The 22,500-nt window shown below is 40.3% G+C and overlaps 1 protein-coding gene and 1 long non-coding RNA gene across 6 annotated transcripts in view; one reads left to right on the top strand and one right to left on the bottom strand.

Annotated features, from left to right (window-relative positions):
- Positions 1–22,500, top strand: part of Itgb6 (integrin subunit beta 6) — a 125,335-nt gene that overhangs the window by 59,005 nt on the left and 43,830 nt on the right. For all 5 annotated transcript variants that reach the window (XM_031370376.1, XM_031370377.1, XM_031370379.1 and 2 more), the window contains 3 exons: positions 8,706–8,871; positions 10,207–10,368; positions 13,659–13,754. In XM_031370376.1, the coding sequence (XP_031226236.1) occupies positions 8,706–8,871; positions 10,207–10,368; positions 13,659–13,754 (424 nt within the window). The remainder of the gene's footprint in view (positions 1–8,705; positions 8,872–10,206; positions 10,369–13,658; positions 13,755–22,500) is intronic.
- On the bottom strand, positions 2,266–3,644 carry LOC116090218. Its single transcript, XR_004118611.1, has 2 exons — positions 3,600–3,644; positions 2,266–3,007 (listed from the first exon to the last, which is right to left on the bottom strand). It is a non-coding gene; the product is annotated as an uncharacterized LOC116090218 (long non-coding RNA).

Below are 22,500 nucleotides of genomic sequence, written 5' to 3'. Positions count from 1 at the left end.
CAGGCTGGCCTTGAACTCAGAAATCTGCTTGCCTCTGCCTCCCAAGTGCTGGGATTAAAGGCATGCACTGCCACTGCCTGGCTTCTCTTGCCCTTCTTTATGTACTTTGGATACAAGATATTTGTCCAATATGTTTTTCAGATATTTTTACCAGTTTGTAGATCGAATTTTATTATACTAACCATGTCTCTTTTCAAAATTTTGTGGAAGATCAGTATATCAGTCTTTATTTGTAGTTCATTTTTGTTGTTATTCTGAAAAACTTTAGCCTCTTCTAAGGTGATAAAAATTTCTTCTACATTTTTTAATAGAAACTTTAAGGTTGAAGGTATTCCATTTAGGTCCCTGATCACAACCAAATGAGTTTTTATATTGAGAATGAAAAACATTGAGATTTACCTTTTGCTTCCACCAAGAAGTGGCTATTCCAGAACTATTAGTTAAGCATGGCTTTCCACGTTGAATTAGCTTGATGTCTTTGGGAAAATCAGTTGGCCTTATGTGTGTCTGAAGTAGATACTCACTTCTCTTTTACTCATCCTTGACTCTGGCTCATGAACTAGCACATGCCTCAGCTTTGCTTATAGTAGCATTATAAAAGGAGAAACCAGGAGAGTAATTAAACCCTCCAACTTTTCCTTTATTTGATTATACTAGTTCCTTTGCATTTCCACAGAGATTTTAGAATCAATTTATCAGTTTCTCTAAAAAATATGTTGAGATTCTCAAAGAGATCCTAATGAAACAATAGATCAGTCTGGGGAAAGCGAACCTGTTAAATCTTGGAACCTTCTGGTCATGTCACATGACATATATCTCTGCTTCTTTGAGTCTTGTTAAATGTCTCTGAGAACCACTTCATTGCTTTTAGTGTAAAACAAAAATAACAAACAAACAAACAAACAAACAAAAAACTGGGACTGGAGAGATGGCTCAGCAGATAAGAGCACTCACTGCTCTTCCAGAGGTCCTGAGTTCAATTCCCAGCAACCACATGGTGGCTCACAACTATCTGTAATGGGATCCGAGGCCCTCTTGTGGTGTTTCTGAGGATAGTGACAGTTTACTCATAAATAAAATAAATCAATCTTTAAAAAAAAAATTTAAAAACAAAAAACCCAAACCCAAACCACTTTACTTTCTTCTGTCTTTCTTTACATCATCTGTTCCTTGAGATTTTTAAAGTCTCAGTTTTCAGTAGTAATTTATCAAAATGCAACTTATTTTGAATGTTCGTTTTTGTCCTAAAACCTTTACACATTTTCTTTCATTAATTCTAACCTGCGTTTGGAGCCACATCATCTGGGAATAACAATGTCTTCTCCTTTGGTAGCCATTCTCCTTTTTATTTTTCTTGCTTTATTCTGTTGGCTAGGATCACCAGCACAATTTTTAACTGATGTGTATAAGGACAGACCCTGTCATGTCAATGGGTTTTCCAGGAAAACTTCAGTCTCACACTGGGTATATTGTAAGCTAGTGAGTTTTTCAGTTTCATTTATAAGGCAAGAAAGGCCCTTCTAGCCTTGCTTTGATACATTTCTCTTTTTAATTATAAATGAATGCTAAATTTTACTTTCCTAATTTAAGAAGTTTGGCCAGAAATTTTACCCTAAATCTTATAGTTGCTTACATAACCACAGGCAGCTAAAAAGAAGGACATTCATGACTGAAAAATCAGGATTTCTGTTGTTGGATAGAAAGACACTATGTAGCAATTACTGTAACATGAGCCATGCAGATGTCTATGAAGAGTAAAAATGACTCAAATACATTCTTAAAATTGCCAAACAATAACTAGTAAGATATGGCTACTGTTCTCAATTATTAGATCCATCTATAAAGATAAATAAATTTGTTACAAAAACCATCTCATCTAATCTAAAAGTATCCCTTCTGTTTCTGGCCTTTTCTTTGGTAAATGGAAGAGCTCTATAACTGCCTGAAGTTTGTATATGATTATTTGACATATCCTCTTGTAACAAGCTCCAGTGTATTCTAATGGGGGCAGTTCCATCAGGACCAAGTGCTTGGGTACCATTATTCCTGTCTCAGGTCAGATAGGATGGAGCAATTAGACATACAATAGAGAAACAAGGAGTATAGAATATTACCAAAGAAACAATTAAAACTAACAACAGTTGGATGGCTCTGCTAAATTGGGGGGGGGGGGGAGTAGGGAGAGTAATGTCTTGAACTAGCAATGAAACCTACTCCTTAAACAAGCTTCTAGAAAACTCAAAGTAAATCGACTCTCTATTCAGCTCTATGTACATATTTAATTTCAACAGTCATTTTCTTTTGTTTTGTGAGACAGTCTCGTGCTATAGCCAATATTGGCCTTGAGCTTGCCATGGTCCATGGCTGGCCTTAAAATTACAGCAACCAACGTGCCTCAGACCAAGTGCTGAGATAATTGGTGTGAACAAACATGCTTGGCTTTCATTCAAATAGTTTTTTGTTATTTGGTTCAGTCATTTGTTGGCTTAAAAAAAATTACAGGGTCTCAAGGAGCATGTAACGTATTGAACTTTTGGGGGGTGGGGCATCTGGACCCATTCCACAAGGAACTGAAGTTCTTTAGTGACCAGGCACATTGGATGGCAGCACTGACCCCAGAATCAGCTCTGGAGGAAGCCTTGGCTCATCAAGACATTCCTAACATGGCCTTAGTGGGTCATTTCTTCTTTCAAATCGCCAGTTTCTTTTTTAGTAAATTGAGAGTCATAAATCTGATCTCACAGAGCAGTTGTAAGGACTGGGTCAAATCACGAACAGAAGCATTTGGCCTGACATTGCTAAGTTCTCAATAAATACCAGGTGCCACTGAGCATGGTCAGAGGAGACCAGAGCCCTGGGCACTGTGCAGCTGGCAGAGGCCTAAGGGATGACTATGCATTTGATGTCTTGAAAGGATCTTGTTGGTTAAAGCTTGTTCTTGTTGGCTAAAGCTGCTTCTTTATTTCTTCCTAGAAAACTTTTTCATTCAAGTTGTAAATTGAAAATACTTGAAAGAAAGAAAGGAAGAAAGAAAGAAACTGTAACACTATGTTTTTCTTTCCATTGTATTTTTAGTTTTCTAAATGTCTCTATCCAACTAGCATCCCACATATAGAGACAACAAGATGAAAACTGATATTTCTTAACCAAACTGAAACTTGTAAGTATGGAATAAAATGTTATTAAGAAAACAATGAACTATAAGAAGAAAGCCTGGAAGAGTTTTTGTAATATAGAATAGCCTCTGCATAGTCTCTTTACCCATATACAGGGATGATTTTGACTCTAGAATAACCAGGAGATTGAATGAGCTCAGATCAATAGAAGCCATAGCTCAGAACAATAGCGCATTCCAAAGAAGCATCAAATTCCTTTCTCTCATCAATTCATTACCTAATCTCTAGTTATTTCCATTTAGTGCTCTCCAATCTTTCAAATCTCAGGACACCTTTATATAAGTTAACACCTCTTGGGCCATCAACAGCCGAAAGTGCTTGCCATGCAAACTTGAGGAGCCTAGCTCAATCCCTGGATCCCGTGGTAGAAAAGACTAGACATACATATACACATATACAACAACAATGAAAAGCAATTAATACCTCACCCATATGTGGTGTTGCATGTTGTTAGTCCTAGCCTCAGTTGGCTAAGCCCAGAGTACCCCAAGCATAAGGTTAATCTGACCTACAAAGAGAGACACTGCCTATTATGACGTGAAGACTGTGATGATGATGATGAGGAGGAGGAGGAGGAGGATGATGATGATGGTGATAGTGGTGGTGGTGATGATGATGATGATGATATACCTCTAAGAAAACTTCAGTTTATGTGGATTATACCTATTAACAGTTACCTTGTTAGAATATAATAGAATAAATAAGCATCAATTTATTGATTTTATATTTATAATAAGAAATACTACATATCATTATAACATGTTTTAATGAACAATAACTAATTTCTCAAAACCAAAATAATCAACAAGTTTTTTGGTTCTGAAATAGAGTGATAGTAGTCTACATATTTGCAAATTTCTAAAGTATCTGGTTTAACGGAAGGCAATTGGATTACTATAGCCACTTAGGCATTTAACCTATTACAATGTTTTTAGTAGAAATCTACAAAGAAAGTTAAACCTCACACAGAAATAGATTCATCAAAGGAGAATTTCTCCTGATATCCATTTCCAATGACTGTGTCCACGTCTTTACTCTAACAGTAGACTAGGTGACAGGTGCCTCTTTCAGTGTAGAATCTGAGACAGTATCAATGAGCACTTCCTATTGTGCTACATTGCAATCCACTGATCAGCCTGCATGTGAGTGACCCTCACCATTCATGATTTTGCAATGTGATACTTCAGACATTTATAAACTATGAACTCACTAAATTACATGGATCCTCCAGAATTCATGATATCAAAACTCATGCTTCTGTTCATCACACACCAACCTTATCACATGTGTCCCTGAAAGTCTGAAAAAATGTCGGGAGTACCAAATGAGCGATTTCTCAATTCAAATATTCTAGTTACCTTGAATTTTGCTGTTGGCAGCACATGCCAGCATTTGTGTTCTTGGAAATGACAGTCTTCCTTTGTTCATTTTAAAGAACATGTCTGCCAAATATTCAAGTTGGATTAATTTAAGTTTAGCTGTCAATCATTCCTTAAGGTGAAAATGATGTTTCGGGAAAAAGGGCCAATGCAGCTCAATCATGCAAATGCTCCTTCCTCTGTAGTCCACGGGCAGCAGAAATGCTTTATGCAAACTCTCCATGTGTCGAAGTAAAACGTGTATTCAGAGATGCACAGCTAATACAATTAATGATTTATAATATTTCCTCAGGGACAATCAAGTGAGACTAGCATTTTCTCTTTTATTATGCCCGGTACTTCCTAAAAACACCTATCAGGATGAGCGTGGAGCTTGATGTACTACCTCAACATGTTGGGGGCCCCAGCCCCTCTATTGCCCTCCTATTGGCAGTGAAACTTCACACAGTAAAGCCAATGGCAGCTTTCAAATGCTTAAAGGGATTTTCTGTCCTAGGACACAGCAAAGGACTTTCTGCAAAGATAAGAAAACTGTGTGCAAAAAAATAATTTCTGCCAGAAAGAGATAACTTTGGGAATATGTAAATATAGTCTTATTTTATCGGTATTTATTTTTAAAATTAACAAAATGTAAGTAGTACCTACTTTAAAATTGCCCTGCACATTCTTTTGTGCGTGCGTGCACTCTCACATGCAGGTCTTGCGTGAGCAGCCTTAGCTGTTCTGCGTTCAGATAGCAATGGCCATGTCGTATCTAGTAGGCAGCATTTCATGGTGCACCCAAGCCTTGTTGTTTTTTCATTATGTAATATTTTACTTCAGAAATATAAAGAAACAAGCCATTAATTTATACAACAACCTTGGTGAGTCACAGAGTAATGACAGCCTAAGAGATGCGATGTCAGGTCACAGTGCACATCTCGTAGACTGCTCTTATTAATACCAGATACCATCACTTAGTACAACCCAGTGATGCAAGTAAGAAATATATAAGATGCCACCAGATTTTTAGAATGAATTTTCAGCAAACAAAAAAGATCAAAGCAACTATGAGACATCTCTCAGCATTCTTATTCCCTTCAATGTTTGTATAAAACATACAATTTTTTCAATAAATGCCCATGTTTATATTACTCTTATAAAAGAAGGTATGATTCTAGTGATATCATTGATCAAAACCGTTCTGTGTCCTTGTGTGCATGCTAGTCTGTGGGAAGTGATTTCTGTGGGGGCTGACACCACCTTTAACACAGCTCATTATGCTGTGTGCACCGTTTAGCATTTTTAATCTCTTTCAAGACTCACAACAACCCTGTCAGGTAGACATCATGCATGGTCAGCACTTTAATCTCAAAGAACCCTAGTGCTCAATGATAAAAGAAGAGAATTAAAATTGAATTCTGAGCATTATAAATAAACATCATGAGTCAGAAAGGACATGGAGAAAGTGGCCTGCAAACGCACATTTGCTCCAGTGTCCCCACATAGCTGGAACGCTAGTCAAACCTTGAATGTGTTGGGAGAACAGAGCAGAGCAGCATTGAGGCAAGTGTGGGCCACATCTATTCAATGCTCTTGCCATGTTTCTGATCCCATGGCTGCCAGGGATTCTCAAAACTCCCTTTGGCTGAGGAAGTGGAACAAAGATCAGGAGGGGGAGACCTTTTGTGACCAGAGCCTCTGTGCTGGGGATGGCTGTCTCAAGACCTTGGAGCAGAGCCAGTCAGTGCTAGCTTTCTCCAGTGATCTTGTTCTTACACTTGGGAACAGAATCTGAAGTTCTTTCTAGGCATTTCTACTAATCAAAAGATGACTATCGGCCGGGCAGTGGTGGCGCACGCCTTTAATCCCAGCACTTGGGAGGCAGAGGCAGGCGGATCTCTGAGTTCGAGGCCAGCCTGGTCTACAGAGTGAGTTCCAGGACAGCCAGGGCTAAACAGAGAAACCCTGTCTCAAAAAAAATCAAAAAAAAAAAAAAAAAAAAAAAAAAAAAAAAAAAAAAAAGATGACTATCTTCACAGGCATCAACACTCTTGCCCTTATGAGATCCCCAGTTACTCGGTTCTGTGGACCTTTGTCTCATGACTCCTGGTACTGATTGATCTGCAATGCACTGAATATTGCTCCACAGGGAATTAGGTTCCTGTGAGGGTTTATTTCAGTTACTATATTGATGAGCACCTTTATTTTACATGTATCTCAGTTTAAGGACATCTGATTTAATCAACATTGTTGATGCACTACCATTAAACTGTAATTAAATGTTTGAAGGACGTTTATTTCTATGCGAAATATATAACAGCTTTGTTGCACTTAGGAACACTAGACAGCTTTAGTAGTCTAGCTTTGTTAGGAGGACAGTATTAGACATGTGAACCATTTCAAACAGTGAAGTCATCAATAAAAAGCAGGGAAAATGAAAAATAGCCCAGATGGCACTAACTAAACTATCAGTGGGTCACTTGTTTGTCTATGCTGTGTGTGCCTAGACTGAAGGAGACACAGAGCCTCACTTTGCTTGAACTTAGCTAGGAATTTGCATAGGGAAACCTTGCTTCCTCTCTGTTCACATCTGTGAATAAGAAATGACATACACACTCAGTATAGGCAAGTTATTCAGCTACCTAGGAGGCTGAGGCAGGAGGATGACATGTTCAACACATGCCTGGGCTACTCAGGGAGTTCAAACCCAGCCTCAGGTAGTTAGTAAGACCCTGTCTTTACCAAAGTAACAGATACACACACACACACACACACACACACACACACACACACACACACACACACACACTTGGTGATTTGAATATACTTTAACAAGTAGGTGGTCTGGTGAATTAAAAAAATATAGAATCTAAAAATAATGAGGATCAAGGTCTACCTCAACTAAGTGGATGTGGTAAAAAGAAGGCCAACTCTGGTAGATACACCTGTTCTTGGTGTGCTGACAGACCAACTGTTAAACCTGTACAGCAGAGGCCAGGGAACTGTGTAGGCTCCATAGCAGTTAACCCGTTATCCTAAGACAGTATTACCACACTGTTATTGGGGCTCTCTCTATTCTTCTACACAAATGGTTAGCAAAGCTTAGCCTGCATCTGGAAGGCTTGACACACACAGGTTGCTAAGGCTGCCCTTAGGATTTCAACAGATGATCTGGAGTAGTGTACTAGATCTTTCATTTCTGCCAGTGATGCTGTAGCCCTCATAGTCCAAAGACAACCTGGGTCTATACCATTGGCTCTATTTTTTTTTCAAAGTAAAGCCCAAAGCTAAAAAGTGTTGAATACCTTTTCCAGAGTTCCATGCACAGTGAGTAATTGGCTTCCAAACAGGAATGTGACTGAACCATCTATTAGCTCTCTTCATTTGTTGTGTTTCTTTGATGCAGGTTTCACCTTACCAAGACAGTTTAGTTCTGGACTGGTCTACCATGATAGTCTATCACTGTGTGGTTGGAAACATTGTTGCTTAGGGTTAGGTCAACTTGGTATAGCTAGAGTCATGCCTCCACCGGATTGGCCTGTAGGCAAACCCTGTGGTGCATTTTTTTTTCTTGATAATTGATATAGGAGCACCCAGTTCACTGTGTCAGGTGCCACCCCTGGGCTGGTAGTCCTGGGTACAATAAGAAAGCAGACTGAATAAATCCTAAGGATCAAGCAAGTCAACAGTACTTCTCTAGTGCCTCTGCTGTGACCCATGGTAGACAGGGTTGGGAGCAGAGGAGGAAGGAGACACATTCCTCTCTCCGCTGCTCCAGAATGACTCACGCTTGATAACAAGTCAAGATACCCGAATACAAAGCAACACAAAGCAATTGTTATCAGGTAAATGCAACTTATCAAGTCGGTTTTGGTTGGGTTGATAGGCAATAGGAAGAACTGATTACATGCCCCAGAATGATGGTCAGTGACTGGATAACCTGCCACCCGAGTCTGAGCCAGTGCATGACAATACACAGGAGCTTCTGACAGATGTTAGTTAATAATCAACACGGAGAAGATGGCAACCTTAACTGAAAGATTCAAGGCCAAGTCAGAGTGAGGTCCTTTAGAAAATCAGTCATTATTTAAGGAGACGTTCCTAAACTATAAGATCTACTAACTGTACTGGATCACATTTAATTTTTTTTTCTATATTCCTTTTGTAGTAGTATCCCCTATTTCTGCTTACCTACGTTTGGATTCAAGCACATTTTGTCATTGACTGATGATGCCGAGAGATTCAATGAAATTGTAAGGAAACAAAAGATCTCTGCTAATATTGACACACCTGAAGGTGGATTTGATGCAATCATGCAGGCTGCTGTGTGTAAGGTATGGTGTGTGTGGGGGAGGAGTACGGGAATCAATGATCCATCCTATTAACATAAATCTTTGCTTTTATTAATAAAGCTGTTTTGGGAAGCTTATCTAATTGACTTTCCTTTGATTGCCATATTTCTACGTTTACTCCTTTTCTTAAAAGATAAAATGTCTATTAAATTTAATTTTATCATGTTGAAGTAGGGGATTGTTTCATATGTCTGAAATTTGAATAATCAAATCAAAGTGTCCTAGTATAAGAAAATTTTGGCTCAAATATCAGATTGGTTGTTTTTTAACTAACTATAGTAGGCAAAATTAAAGGTAGAACAGTAATAAACAAATTTAAAATTAGTATACAACACAGAGTTATATAACTTGCTTTTTTGTTGTTGTTTTTTTGTTTTTGCCTTTTTGTTTTGTTTTGTTTTTTAATGGTGTAGGGCCTTGTACGTAGTAGGCAAACAGTATAGCAACTCTACCAATGAGCTAGCTTGGCTTTTAGAGGCAGAGTTATACAGCTCAGGATAAGAATCTATGGCTTTGAACTAATAAAATGAGGCTCACAGGTCACTGGTTCTACAGCACTGTCAGGACTCGGCTCCTCCATCACTGTTTGAGGAGTGCTTAGGAAAATGATTGTCCATCTAGACATCAGTCCTTCGTGGGAAATCCAGGGAGGCAGACAGGGATGAAGCTCCAAGAAAGCAGAAGGGTCAGGGAGTCAGAGGGGAAGGAGAGGAGTAGGTAGTTCAGACAGCCAGGATGGCTTTTTGCTCAAATGCTTCCTAGACTTAGATTAGTTCTGGGAGATTGATGCTAAATACACAGATTGTGGCAATCTCAGCGGGCAGGACCCTGGGGCCATTTCAATCAGCAGCTCTTGTACTTGTGTTAGGTTTATAATTTTTAGGTGACACGGTTAGAAATACGTGCCTAAATGTTGGGTGACAGTTTAATGAAACAGACTTACTTTATAACCAATTTGCATTGCATTTAGCTTGCATTTGCAGTGGCTGTGACCTTCCTCACTACCTCGTCTTATTTTTTTTTTCTCATGAAGCAAGAGCTGAACATTTAAGATCAATAGCCAGAAGTTGAGGCAAACCCAATGCCACTTGCCTTGGAACTACTTTTTGTGATGCAAAAAGAAAATCTGAAAGTTGTCCAGGGAAAAAAAACAAGTGTTATGGGATTTCAAATCTCTAACAAATTATTTGTTCTCTATGGATAGAAAGGCTAGAATGGGCTCTCCAGGCATTGCTCAGAATCCAAAAAGGAGAAGCTCAGAATCCTCAGTTCAGGCCCGCCATCTCCATGTAACCCATGGCTTCCCTCTCACCCTAGGAAAAGATTGGCTGGCGCAATGACTCGCTCCACCTCCTGGTTTTTGTGAGTGATGCCGATTCTCATTTTGGAATGGACAGCAAGCTGGCAGGCATTGTCATTCCCAATGACGGGCTCTGTCACTTGGACCACAGGAATGAATACGCCATGTCAACTGTCTTGGTATGTAACCTTCAGGGTCTTTCTTCAGCTTTCTGAGCCACAAGGAGGCCCAAGCGGTGACAATTGCTATGAAGCCATAAGAAACGACTCATACATGATGAAAGTGGTGTATTATTTTCTGCTTTAGGAACTAGAAATTGTTTTCTTTCATCTCACCTGCATTATAGTTCCCCATAGAAGCCAGGTGACCTCTGCTAGGAAGGGGGTAGGCATATGTTTAGAGTCTAAACCTGCTACAGATCTGAACCCAGATCCTCCCTAGCTTCTCAGAGATCCTGAGGCCAACAAAAAGCAATGCAGGTAGCTCTCAACCACCGTCCAGGTCAGCACAGTACCACTGAGGGCATTTTGAGCATCGTCATCTTCAGTAGTGCCACAACCACGGTGCTCGGTTTGGAAAAGCTAATCAAATCCTCCTTGGTTGGTGCTTATTAATGCATAGCTTATTTTCTGTGGTTGAAAAATGCTGGTAACAGTTTTTTAAAAAAAGAAAAACGACTGTTGTCAAACAAAGTAAACATTTCAGAAGTCTTTGCCCCAATGGGTCTCATCTGATCTTTAACGGGACTCTGTCCAACTGCTGGTTCTATTAATAGACCATGAGGCTACTGTGCTTGGAAATGCCATTCCCTGTACTCAGGAAACTAAATTGACCTTTAAAACTCAGAGAGCCCATTAGATCCCAAAGCAGTCACTTCTCATTTTGCTTTTATGGATGTCTTTGTGCTCACTGCTGTATGGAAATGTGCTCACTCCAGTCTGTCTCAAGGTATTTTCCTCAGAACCTCCGTTCATATCTTTGTTTACTGATAGCTCAGTGGGTGCCAACAAAAGCATCAGCCAGGGCTGGAAAGATGGCGAGGTGGTTAAGAGCGCCGACTGCTCTTCCAGTGGTTCTGAGTTCAATTCCCAGCAACCACATGGTGGCTCACAACCATCTGTAATGGGATCTGATGTCTTCTTCTGGTGTGACTGAAGACAGCTACAATCTACTTATATACATAAAATAAATAAATTATTCTTTAAAAAAAAAAAACACTAGCCTGGGAAAGTCATATTATGTATATTTAACCCAAGAGGAAACATGACTCAGAAAAGTTAAAGGGCCCTTCAAATGATTTATAGAAGTATGCACAGGACTTGGAGGGGGAAAACCTGGAATTCCAATGTCAACTGAATAAAAAACAAAAACAAAAACAAAACAAAACAAAAAACGGTTATTCTACATAGACTCTACTAGTTCACAAACTTAGGTCATTCTTTGACCTAATTCTGGACTTCAACTTAGATTTCTCCCTTATCTTTGAGTAGTTTTAGTTCCCGCACATACATGGTCTCTAACTGCAGTACGTTCATGTGAGAATCACAATGATTATTGCCATGATTTATCTTTTAGCCAATGAGTTTCCAGGAAAGGGTCCCTTTGCCATTAACTATACCCTATAGCAGAGATCTTGGAACAAAACGATCACAGAACCAAACAACACCCATTACCTAATATGTCTTTCTTATTTAATAAATGTTTGGCTCAGTAATTGGAGTACATTTCTGCATAAGCACAGAAGCCATGGGCCATTTCAACCCCCATTAGTCCTTTGGATTTTTTCATGTGCTGAAAGCAAAGCCAGATTCCTGGGACCACCAAACATGAGCTGCTTCTGGCCTTGAGCTTTCAATAGAATTGTGAGCACTAAAGTAACAGATCTCACCCAAACATAAAACAGCATCCTCTGTGGGCTGTGTGCTATGACCCTTTTCTGCATGAAGCCATACAGGTGTGCGCCCATGGAGGCAAGGTAAACACTGGAGGGTCTTGGGCTTTAGAATAAAGGATACTTACAGTTTAGGCAATTGAAAAGCAAATGGCACCGAATGTGTCAGAGGAAAAATCCCATTATCACCTGGTCATGTGGGGGCTGGAGAAATGGCTCAGAAGTTAAGAGCACTGGCTGCTCTTCCAGAGGATGTGGGTTCAATTCCCAGCAGCGCCCAACAGACTGTTATTCCAGAGGATCCAACATTCTCATACAGACATAAATAAAAATAAATAAATCATTAGAAAAATAAAAATCTAAGTGCAATTTAAAAAACAAAAACCATGGGCAGTGGTGGCACATGCCTTTAATCCCAGCACTTGGGAGGCAGAGGCAGGCAGATTTCTGAGTTCGAGGCCAGCCTGGTCTACAGAGTGTGTTTCAGGACAGCCAGGGCTACACAGAGAAACCCTGTCTCAAAAAACAAAAAACAAAAAACAAAAAACAAAAACAAAAACAAACAAAAAAAACAAAAAACAAAAAACAAAAGCATTCATTGCCTGAGTCACAGTTGGGGAGTTCCCTTGGGTAATATAGAAAGAGAAACACTTTGCTCAACCTGAACCTTGTACCTAATGATAGCAGTCCTGAGACTGTAACAACGCACTGCATCAGTGAATGGAAGGCTTCTTTATCAATGTTTTCCCTCCATTTGACAGTCATGCCCATATTCCTAGTTTAATTGGCCACAGGCTGCTCCTTCCTCTGCACTTCCACTTTGTGCACTATCCACTTTGGGGATCATAGGGGAGGCAAGTGTGTTTCATGTTTTCTAGACTTGGAAAAGAAACTCATCTGTAATTTGGTAATGAATAACTTCTTTTCTTTTTTTTTTTTTTTTAATTATTCACATGGCTTGGGAGTGAATATATTCATGGCAGAAGGACAAATTGTTTTCAGTCAGGGTGTGTTACGAAAAAAAAAAAAGATTGTGGGTTCCCATACCACCAATTTATAACATTGCAAAGGCAATAAAACCAACCCCGAGAACTGGCGTAGGGCTGTCTCAAATCAGACAGCCATGGAAATTATAGTGTTATTTATCAGCACTCCATCCTGTCCTCAAGCTTCACGTCACCTTGTTCAATTCCAGTAAGAGTTACAAGAGCTGCCTCAGTCACATACATCATAGTCTACCCACTCCGCCCTCTGGCCTTACATTCCTACCTGCTGCTGAGTGGCACTTGGGGAATGTAATATGGCACAGAAGAAGTCTTGAGATAAATTCCAAGGGTCCTGCTTAGGAGTAAGATGGTGTGGCGTGGCATACTGCTAGTCCACTCTTAGGACTTAGCCGAACTTGCAAGACTTGGGACCATTCCTGAGACAAGAGAATAACACCAGTAATGTGTGTTTCCTGAGAATGACAGATAAAATGCCAGGGAATATCGACATTTCTCAACTGTGAAAGGAACATTTTCAAAATTTTACCTTCTTTTGTTAGGATGCTATTTTAAATCTATGTATCGATTTTAGGAGTATCCAACTATTGGCCAGCTCATTGATAAACTGGTGCAAAACAACGTGCTACTGATCTTTGCGGTCACCCAAGAACAAGTCCATCTGTATGAGGTAAGCAAGTATGATCTGAGAGATCTCTTCAAGGAGATTGTGTGCCAGGAAACTCTTTGGATAACCCTGTGACTCAAAGTGCATTCATTCAATGATTAAATTTTAGATGCTGAGCATGGAGACCAATGGAAAGTAGGGACACCCATAGCAGCAATGAGAAAGAGTTGGAAATGAAAGGGTAAATGAGAGAAAGTACAGATGAATGGACTGGCATTAAAACAAGCATTTTGTCTGGCACATCGTTTGAGGGCAGTGACTAAATATTTGCAAACACAGAAAGACTCAAGGAAGGGGTGCGACTCCAAGCTTTTGAGAGGTGGAAAGTTAAAAGGATATTAACAGTTATTAATTTGGGTCAAAAAATAATCACACACACCCCCAATGTAATCGTGTTTGTAGTTTGGGTATTTGGAAGGAGGCACCAATGTGGGGAGGAGAATCTTTCATTAGGTTAAAGACCCTTGCCGTCTGCCATATAAACTGTAAAGCGCCTATGCAAATCTAAGATTTCTGTGGTCGATTTACAACCTAAGAGAAACAAAGATGTCAAATGTTGTGTGCTGAGATAACTACGGGTGGGGATAACAGAGATGCCTCATATGCAGCTTCATAGGAAGGTCCGAACTTCAGAAAATGCAGACGTTAGATGGTGCTTTCTATGCAAAGGTGTCCAACTAAATTCAGGCTCTGATTCCCCATTCCTTCTGAAAGGACCTCTTAAAGTGCTTGGTGACTTTGCAGGGCAAACTCTAATTATTTCCCAGAAGGCTTTGATGAAAGGTACTCACTTGTCCAACTGGTGCAGTCCGTGAACTTGCATCAGGTTCTACAGAAAGGAGCCAGGAGGAGATGTTATCTTGAGTTTTTAATGAGGAGGGTATTGTTGTCCCAGGTGAAGGTGCCTTCTCTGTACACTCAGGAAGCCCATTACAATCAAGCTCCATCCTCAATGCTTTTGTTTCTCTATTCACCTGATCTGGGCTTTTTTTCTTCAGCCTCCTTAGTATGTGATACTGGTTTCCACAGGTTTTAAGTAGTAGAGTTGCAGTAAAGATAGATTATTAAATACCCTCAGTACAATAGTGAGTCTATCTCGCCTCTGATCCCGAAGGCTAACGTGAGAGGACCCAGTGGGTCACAACACCTCCTCCCCAGCAGGGCTGTGGCTTAGAAAGTGGAGGGGGAGCTGCACAGAGCTTGCCTGCAAAGGGGAATCTGGGGACCACGATTGATGACCGTGAACATAGACTCCCATTATTCACATTGACAATAGTCTTTAAGACTCCCAACATTTAGATGCCTCCCCTAGTCTGCCATTAAGAAGACAGAGGGGGATGAAAAATAACTGTGTGACTAAATGGAATCTGTTGCATTCAAGTTAGTTGCACATGGTCCCCGGCTGCAGAAGAGATGATCATTTCCAAGGAAAACACCAGATTATAACTGCCTCTAATATAACAGCAGGACATTTGTTTTGTCTGCCTACTAATCTCATTAGGAGAAGAATTTATGTTCTGTCATGATCTGTGGTCTCTGCCATCCGGGCGCCACTACATTCAAAGGGACACATTCAGGCAGCCACAACTCCACAGCTCAGGGCAGCAACCCACTCTATGACTGTGTCTCATTGTTCCGTTCTCCTTCTGATGGTTCATCGTGCCATCTGCATTAGTGGGCCAGGAGGCAGCTTGGTCTGAAGATAATGACAGCCATATGTTCTGACCTGAAGGTCCCACATAGCATGCAAATGCTGATCTATTGTTTTATTGATAATGAAAACAGAAAATAGGCCAATAATGGCCTGTGTTGCTTTTCAATTTAAAACTCTTAGAACATGCATTATGTGTGCTGGAAGCTGGGGCTACACAGTATGTGGGGTACTTGTGAAATAAAGACCATAAGGACCAAAGAATTACTGAAAAATAAAGCCAGCAATGGGATGAATTAAGGAGCCAAGTGGTGAGATCTAATGGAAATTCCAGAAGGCAAATAATTTGCTTGAGTTATGCAGTAAGGACAAGCTCTGTGCCTGCACAGCCTGCAGGGGATGGGCAAGGTTCAATGGCGGCTCTGTCTTACAGCAAGAAAGATTTATGTTGCCCACTCATGGAATTCAGGAAAAATGGCTGTTGCTGGAGTGAGCTGGGTAGGATATTCTGGACTGTGCAGGTATGGAGGGCTGCTGCGCACTGTTGGAAGGCGCAGAGCAAACAAAGGAAAGGATTCAGTAAGCACTTTTCTTTCAGTTCAGTATGACTGCTTGTACACCCCAGACTCCAGCAAGCAGACAATTAGGAACAAACTTATTATTATAAATAGTTTCTTGTTCGTCCAATTACAGGGTCCAAGAGATAATGATGGATAATTGGCTGAGCACTAGGTAGTATATTATATCCAAGGACTAAATACTATTTAAAAATCAAGATTCGATTACCCAAGCTAAAAAAAAAAAAAAAAAAAAAAAAAAAAAAAAAAAAAAGGTGTATACTTCAGTCTGTTTTTGAATGCTCACTCTTAGTCGACATTAAGATAATATCAGGCTTAAAGTCTAACTGTCTAAGTTGAAAGGGTCTTTCCTCCTTAGTGAGAAATGATCACTATAGATCATTTTTAGATCATGTTATTAATTGCTGCATGTTATTTGCAAGGCTTTACGATATCTACATATTTTCAAAATGTCTACAGCTAGCTGGAGGGGGGGTGGGATAGAGAGGTGAAGGACTAGCAGCCATGATAGTTGCTGAGGCAATGAGTCCATCTACAGCAGACATCTCCAGGTCAGCTATAGTCTACAGCCTCCTTCACTGATGTCCTGTGATGGCTAGGACAGAATGATATATCTAAAGCATGAACACAGAAATAGAAACAGGTTCTTACATCTCTAGAGATCCCTTCCCTTAGAGACAAAAAGCTCTCAGCTACTAGATCTTTGAAGAGAATGGTGTCTTTTATGTCTTTCTGTTTAGGCCAAGTCCCAATGAAGTTGTTAAATGAATATTTAAAATGCAATAAAAGTACCCCCACCTTTTTAAAAAAATAATTGGGCCAAATGTGCCAAGTGGGGATTTAGGGCTTGATGTGTCAAATACTTGTCAGGGTTGAGGAAGCTTGGGCACACAGAGCAGGTGTGGGCCCCTGCCCATCACTAGGATGCTCTATGGCCTAAGGTGTCCCCTTACCTTCTTTCCATCCTGGACCCAGATGGCACCAGAGAGGAAAGCAGAGCCATCCCATCTGTCTCAGGACAGACCTGCTGGAGAAGCTCCGAAGCTTCCCTTCTCACTGGGCCATAGCACGGAGACCCTCTGAGCAATTATCTACTAGCGCACATTTGATCAAATACCAAGTCTGAAGGGTTGCCCTGACATTTTGCAAGCCTTGTATTCTTGCACAGCTCAGGATAATCATCACATCCTGTTCATAAGTGTCCATGTTTCAGGAATCAATAACCCCTGTTTTCTTTTTCCCTTTCTTCCTTTGACTATTCTTTGAGCTAGTCACTGTAGCAAGGGAGGATGGGAGGTGTGGAGAGCTAAAGGGAGATAAAATAAAAATGGGACCTCCTTGCTGTCCATTAATTGGTTCAATTATGATTTTGTTTTCTAATGTTCTTGTTGGAAAAGATCAAAGCAATTTCAGTTCAATAGCAATCGCTTGATCTCTCTGGCCTCAGTATTTATAAAATAAAAAGACTAGGCCCAGATGACCTCCGTTTTAAGCAGTCAGTGACCAGCCCTGGAGCTGGCCATGAGTTCTGATGATCTCTGCACAGATACAAGTGTTGCTGATCTTAGGACCTACTCTAAGAAGTTCTTCCCCATCGTCTCGGTCTCATGCTATAATTGGATATTCCAAACTTGGAATTTTAATGCAAATAAAATCATCTGGGATAAAAGGCAATTTTGCAATTATGTGACAGTGCCATGGAGTTAATAAATTGCTCTCAATTCCAGTGTAATAGGGAAGATTTTTTGATTTCTCCTTAATTGATGGTATCTGAGAACAAAGCCTGAGGAGAGCCAGCTGCCTACACTTTCCTCATTAACTGGAGCATCCCCCAGAAAGGAAAGATTTGGAAATAAAACTCACGTCCTCAGATTAGTGGGCATCTACCAAATCAGGCTAACTAGTAAATCCCAACTCTGCCCAACCATCAGTAGTTACTGTTAGCCAACACATGGGACTTTCCTCTTAAAGGATCCAAAGGCTTGTACTCCAAACTATTAACATAAGAGAAAAGAAGGATATAATAAGTTTTAAATAGAGCCTTCATGAGATTCCCTTGCTAGGTCCTCTCATATACAAATAGATCTTGTCACTACACAGGCTGAATGTTTGAACACTAGAGCAACACCTAGGCTGTCTAGGGCATCACTGGGCAATGATGCTGCTGACTACATAATCTGCCACCCACTCCTTCAGTCATCAGCTGTCTCCTGAGCACCTCCGAGGAGATCGGCCAGAGTGTGACCACAAGAAAAAGGTACGATGTCTGTCTCAAGAAGTCTCAAGTATCACTTACAGACTTGTAAATTAGTTATTAACCCACAAAAATAAGATGAGAGCATGGTAGATACCCAGGAGGAGATGGGAACAACATTCTTTGACAGACTTTTGCTAATGAGTTTGGATTTTTTCAATCAATCAGTGTTTGTTTGTTTGCTTTGTTGTCTATTCATTATCTTTGTTAGAAGATGTAGCTCATTAGTTGGCAACCGTAAAACTGGTTTTGCACCCACTTTATCATTTAATCCCCACATATCACCATAGGTCAGCAAAGCAACTTGTAGGGCAGAATTTTGACCCAAATAACCAGAGTCTGTAGCCACAACCACTGGGAAAAGTCACAGTTGACCCTCACCCAAGCTGTGGTAGCCACAGAGCACAGCAACTCCTGAACACTAATAGACCACCAGCCAAGAGCCTTACTGGTAGCTTTAAACAGCCCTGTAAAGGCACAGAGCCTGAGGGTGCCATGCAGCAAAGCTATGTGAACCCGGAACTCTTTAAATGACAGTCCTTCAGGCCCAGGCAATCTTTGACCTAAGGTCCTTTAGTGTTGCGGTTAATTTAGGTGAATGAAGCAACTTAAGGCTGTACAGACTTGAAATGAGCCCAGTGATTCTTGAAATGATTCCCTGCGATAGAAAGAGGCCCATAGCCAGGAAGCATGATGCCATTGGGCTGCCATCTAAAACCCATTTTCCCATCGAGGATTCTCATTATCTCTGGTTCCAATGAGAGAGATAAAATGAGGACAAGGCTCTACGAAGGCTGTGGATTTATTAAGTTTACATAATTTAAGCATACAGAAAAGCAGGGTATGCATTGAACAGTGGCATGCCCACCGCTACGTTCCTCCAATCTAATAATGTCACCCTGTTGGCTCCCTCTAAAGAAGGAAAGCATCTTACATGCGATCACCCACTGACTAACCTCCCATCTGTGCTCTCTGCCTTCCTCGCTGTGAGGCAACCAGAATCCTGAATGTGGTGCTCATCATTCTTACACTTGTTTTTACGCTATTAAAATATAGGTGCATCCATAACTGATTCTGTGTTAATGACATGCCAGAACATTTCACTGAGCACATTTAATTTCTCCCGTCTTCCTCTTGCTTGATTGAAGAACTGAATTCAATGACCTATAAGATTTAACAGCCAATGATTGATTCTGGGAAAGGAGGAATTCCAATGGCTTGAGGGGGTGGGGAGGTATTTTCCTTATATTTTCATATTGTGGTAAAAGACATGTATGTTATATACTTTTATTTTAATTCATTTTTCAGTGCATAGTTTTGTGGCCTTAAGTGTATTGGCCTTGCCGTGCTCAGCAGTCTGTGTTCGATCCAGGGAGATATCTGTAGTGTCAGGTGACTCCATCCACATCTTTCTGTAACTGAGGGCACTTAGTCATGGGCAACTGAGCAGCACTTGGATAATGTCGCTGTGCCTGTCCCTATGCTTACATTCTTCATCATGGGTTTACACAGCTTTAAGTGAAGCTTCTGCATCCCAAGGAAATGGCATCTTCAAAGTTACCTTTGTAGTTTGGACAAGTCACTCTTGTATGTGATACTGTCTTACCAGCAATGAAGGATGGAAGCTAAGAAAAAACAAAACAAAACAAAGCTCCTATTTTTCTAGAATACAAAATTAATGCAACATTTGCACAAAAGGGAGGGAGGGAGAGAAATGCAGAAAAGCAGGAGGAAAAAATAAAAATCACTCATACACCAACGCCTCAGAAAGAGCTAACTACTGCTGATAGTTCAGAATAAGCCTTCCTTCCTTTTTCTTTGCATGTATTTGCATATTTTAGCATAATTGCTACCATACTGTACATATTAAGTATGTTCCCATTTTTTAAATGAGTTTATATGTTTATAGTGTTAGAAAGGCATAAGAATTAAATTGTATGTAGTTATACATCAATCACTTTTATTAACAAGAATAACATTAGCTGGAAATCAAGGTTATCTTACAATATTCTCAGCGGATGGTTTTTATATTTATAGGATTTCAGCTATAAAACAAAAACAAACTGAGCCACACCTGGTGGCACAGGTCTGTATTCCCAGCTAAGTTAGAGGCTGAGGCAGGAGGGTCACAAGTTCAAGGCCAGTCTCAGCAACTTTTAAGAGCTTTCCTCAAAATAAAAAATAAAGAGGGCTTAGATGTAGCTCAGCGGTAGAACACTTGCCAGTTAACCAAGCCCCTGAGTTCAGGGCTTGGTATTATTACCAAGAGTAAAAATAAAATGATGTTTGTTCCCTGTCACTGTTAGCCCCTAAACTGTACAGACTTTCTTTTTCTTATCTTTTTGTTTTTTAAAGATTTTATTTATGTATGTGAGTACACTGTAGCTGTCTTCAGATACACCAGAAGAGGGCATCAGATCCCATTACAGATGGTTGTGAGCCACCGTGTGGTTGCTGGGATTTGAACTCAGAACCTCTGGATGAGCAGTCAGTGCTCTTAACCACTGAGCCATCTCTCCAGCCCCAGATTTACCTTTTCACATGTTCTCATGCTGTGTGTTTTGTCTTTGCTTTTGCATGGTCATATTTCAACGTTCATAAAGCCAACTAATTATTTTCAGTATCTATTTTCACATCTCAGGACTCCACTGTCTGTGGACCCAAGTCTGCACTTCAGAGTGCTGCGTTACTCCACTCTCTGCTTTCTCTAGGCATTCTCATGGTTGTAATGGCTATTGTATGTGCCACTGTTGGGATAGCCAAATCCCAACAGTACAGACAGGGTGCTTGCCACCATAGGGAGCAGTCTAGCTGTAACGAATTATCTTCTTCTCGGTAGGCATGCACTAAAGCATCGACCCAAGAGGGCAAGTTAAACGGATGGCCCACTGGACATAAAGCTAGAATTACGTATTTTAATTTCATGCCCAGTTTTCAGAGAGAACCTAAGATGTACTAAAAAGACCTAATACTAATTTTAACATCTGAATATTTTGTTTCCTCTGCAATATTGAACCTTCAGAAAGTAAAGAGAAAAATTAAAGAAAAAAAAACCCCATCTGTTGAATTTGAATCATTTGGGCATCCTTCATTCATTATTTCAGGGGCTGGAACACTTATTTCATAGAATTGAAAAGATTTTTGTTCATAAAACACAGAATAGGTAGTTAAAATTGAATTTCAAATGAACAACAAATACTTTTTAGTAAAAATATGCCTTATACAATACTAATGATATCTTAAATTAGAAAATATTCATTGTTTAGTGGAACCCAACTATAACTTGTATATTAGTTACCTTTGTATCCCTGTGACGACAGTTCCTGAGGAAACAGGTTACAAAAAGACAGTGTTCTTCTGGCTGACAGTGTCGAAGGGTTTAGCCCATCATAGTAAGAAAATATGGAGGAATTCTGCATGGTGGAAATGGTGTTCACATCACAGAAGAGCAGGGTGCAAGAGGAGGCAGAAACCAGAGACTGCCTATAACCTTCAGAGGTGCCTCCCTGACGCCTTACTTCAGCCAACCTGCTCATCCTCCCCCAGCCACTGCCATCTCCTAGAGGTTCCACAACTAGGCAGGTTCTACCTGCCGAATAGCACCAATCACTGTAGAATTAGAGTTCAAAACATTAGCCTGTAGGAGTCATCAAGGACTCAAACCATACCATGCTCTACTTTCTTTGGGAACCTATTAGTGAGGGTCAGATGGTCATCTAAGCCCTCTGAGTTATGAGCAGACAACTCTCCCATACTATATGAAGATTCATGGGCTCCTGTTGTTATAAATGGGCGACAGGCTATAGTTTGCTCATTCACTTATTCATTTAATAGTTTATGTGCTTTACACTTACCATGCACTGGGAAAATAGAGAAGAAAACACAGGTTCTCTCCTTGTGGGCTTAGTCTACTGAAGGGAAGCAGACAAGAAAAAAAAATAGCTAATGAAGAAATAACAAAGGGTGACTTCTAAATGTGCTGCCAAAGGAATGGAAGGGAATGGTGTTCAGCAATGGAGAATAATGAAGTGGAAAGACTGAGAGTTTTCCTTGGAGAGGATCTTCGGGGAAGACTCCATCCAAAGAGGGGTTGCAATAGCAACCAAAATATTGAGGCATCAAGAGTAGGCATGTGCAAAGGCTCTGGGGCAGTAAGCAACCCATACTCAGAATATGTGAGGAAAAGAATAAGAACATTCAAAAGTCAGTCAGCTTGGAGTGACTTAAGGTAGAAGGAGAAGGCAGGTCCACGGAGAGCAGACACTC

The sequence above is a fragment of the Mastomys coucha genome, unplaced genomic scaffold, assembly GCF_008632895.1.
Source record: "Mastomys coucha isolate ucsf_1 unplaced genomic scaffold, UCSF_Mcou_1 pScaffold15, whole genome shotgun sequence".
NCBI lineage: Eukaryota > Metazoa > Chordata > Mammalia > Rodentia > Muridae > Mastomys > Mastomys coucha.
This window is presented reverse-complemented; position numbering and strand designations above follow the sequence as displayed.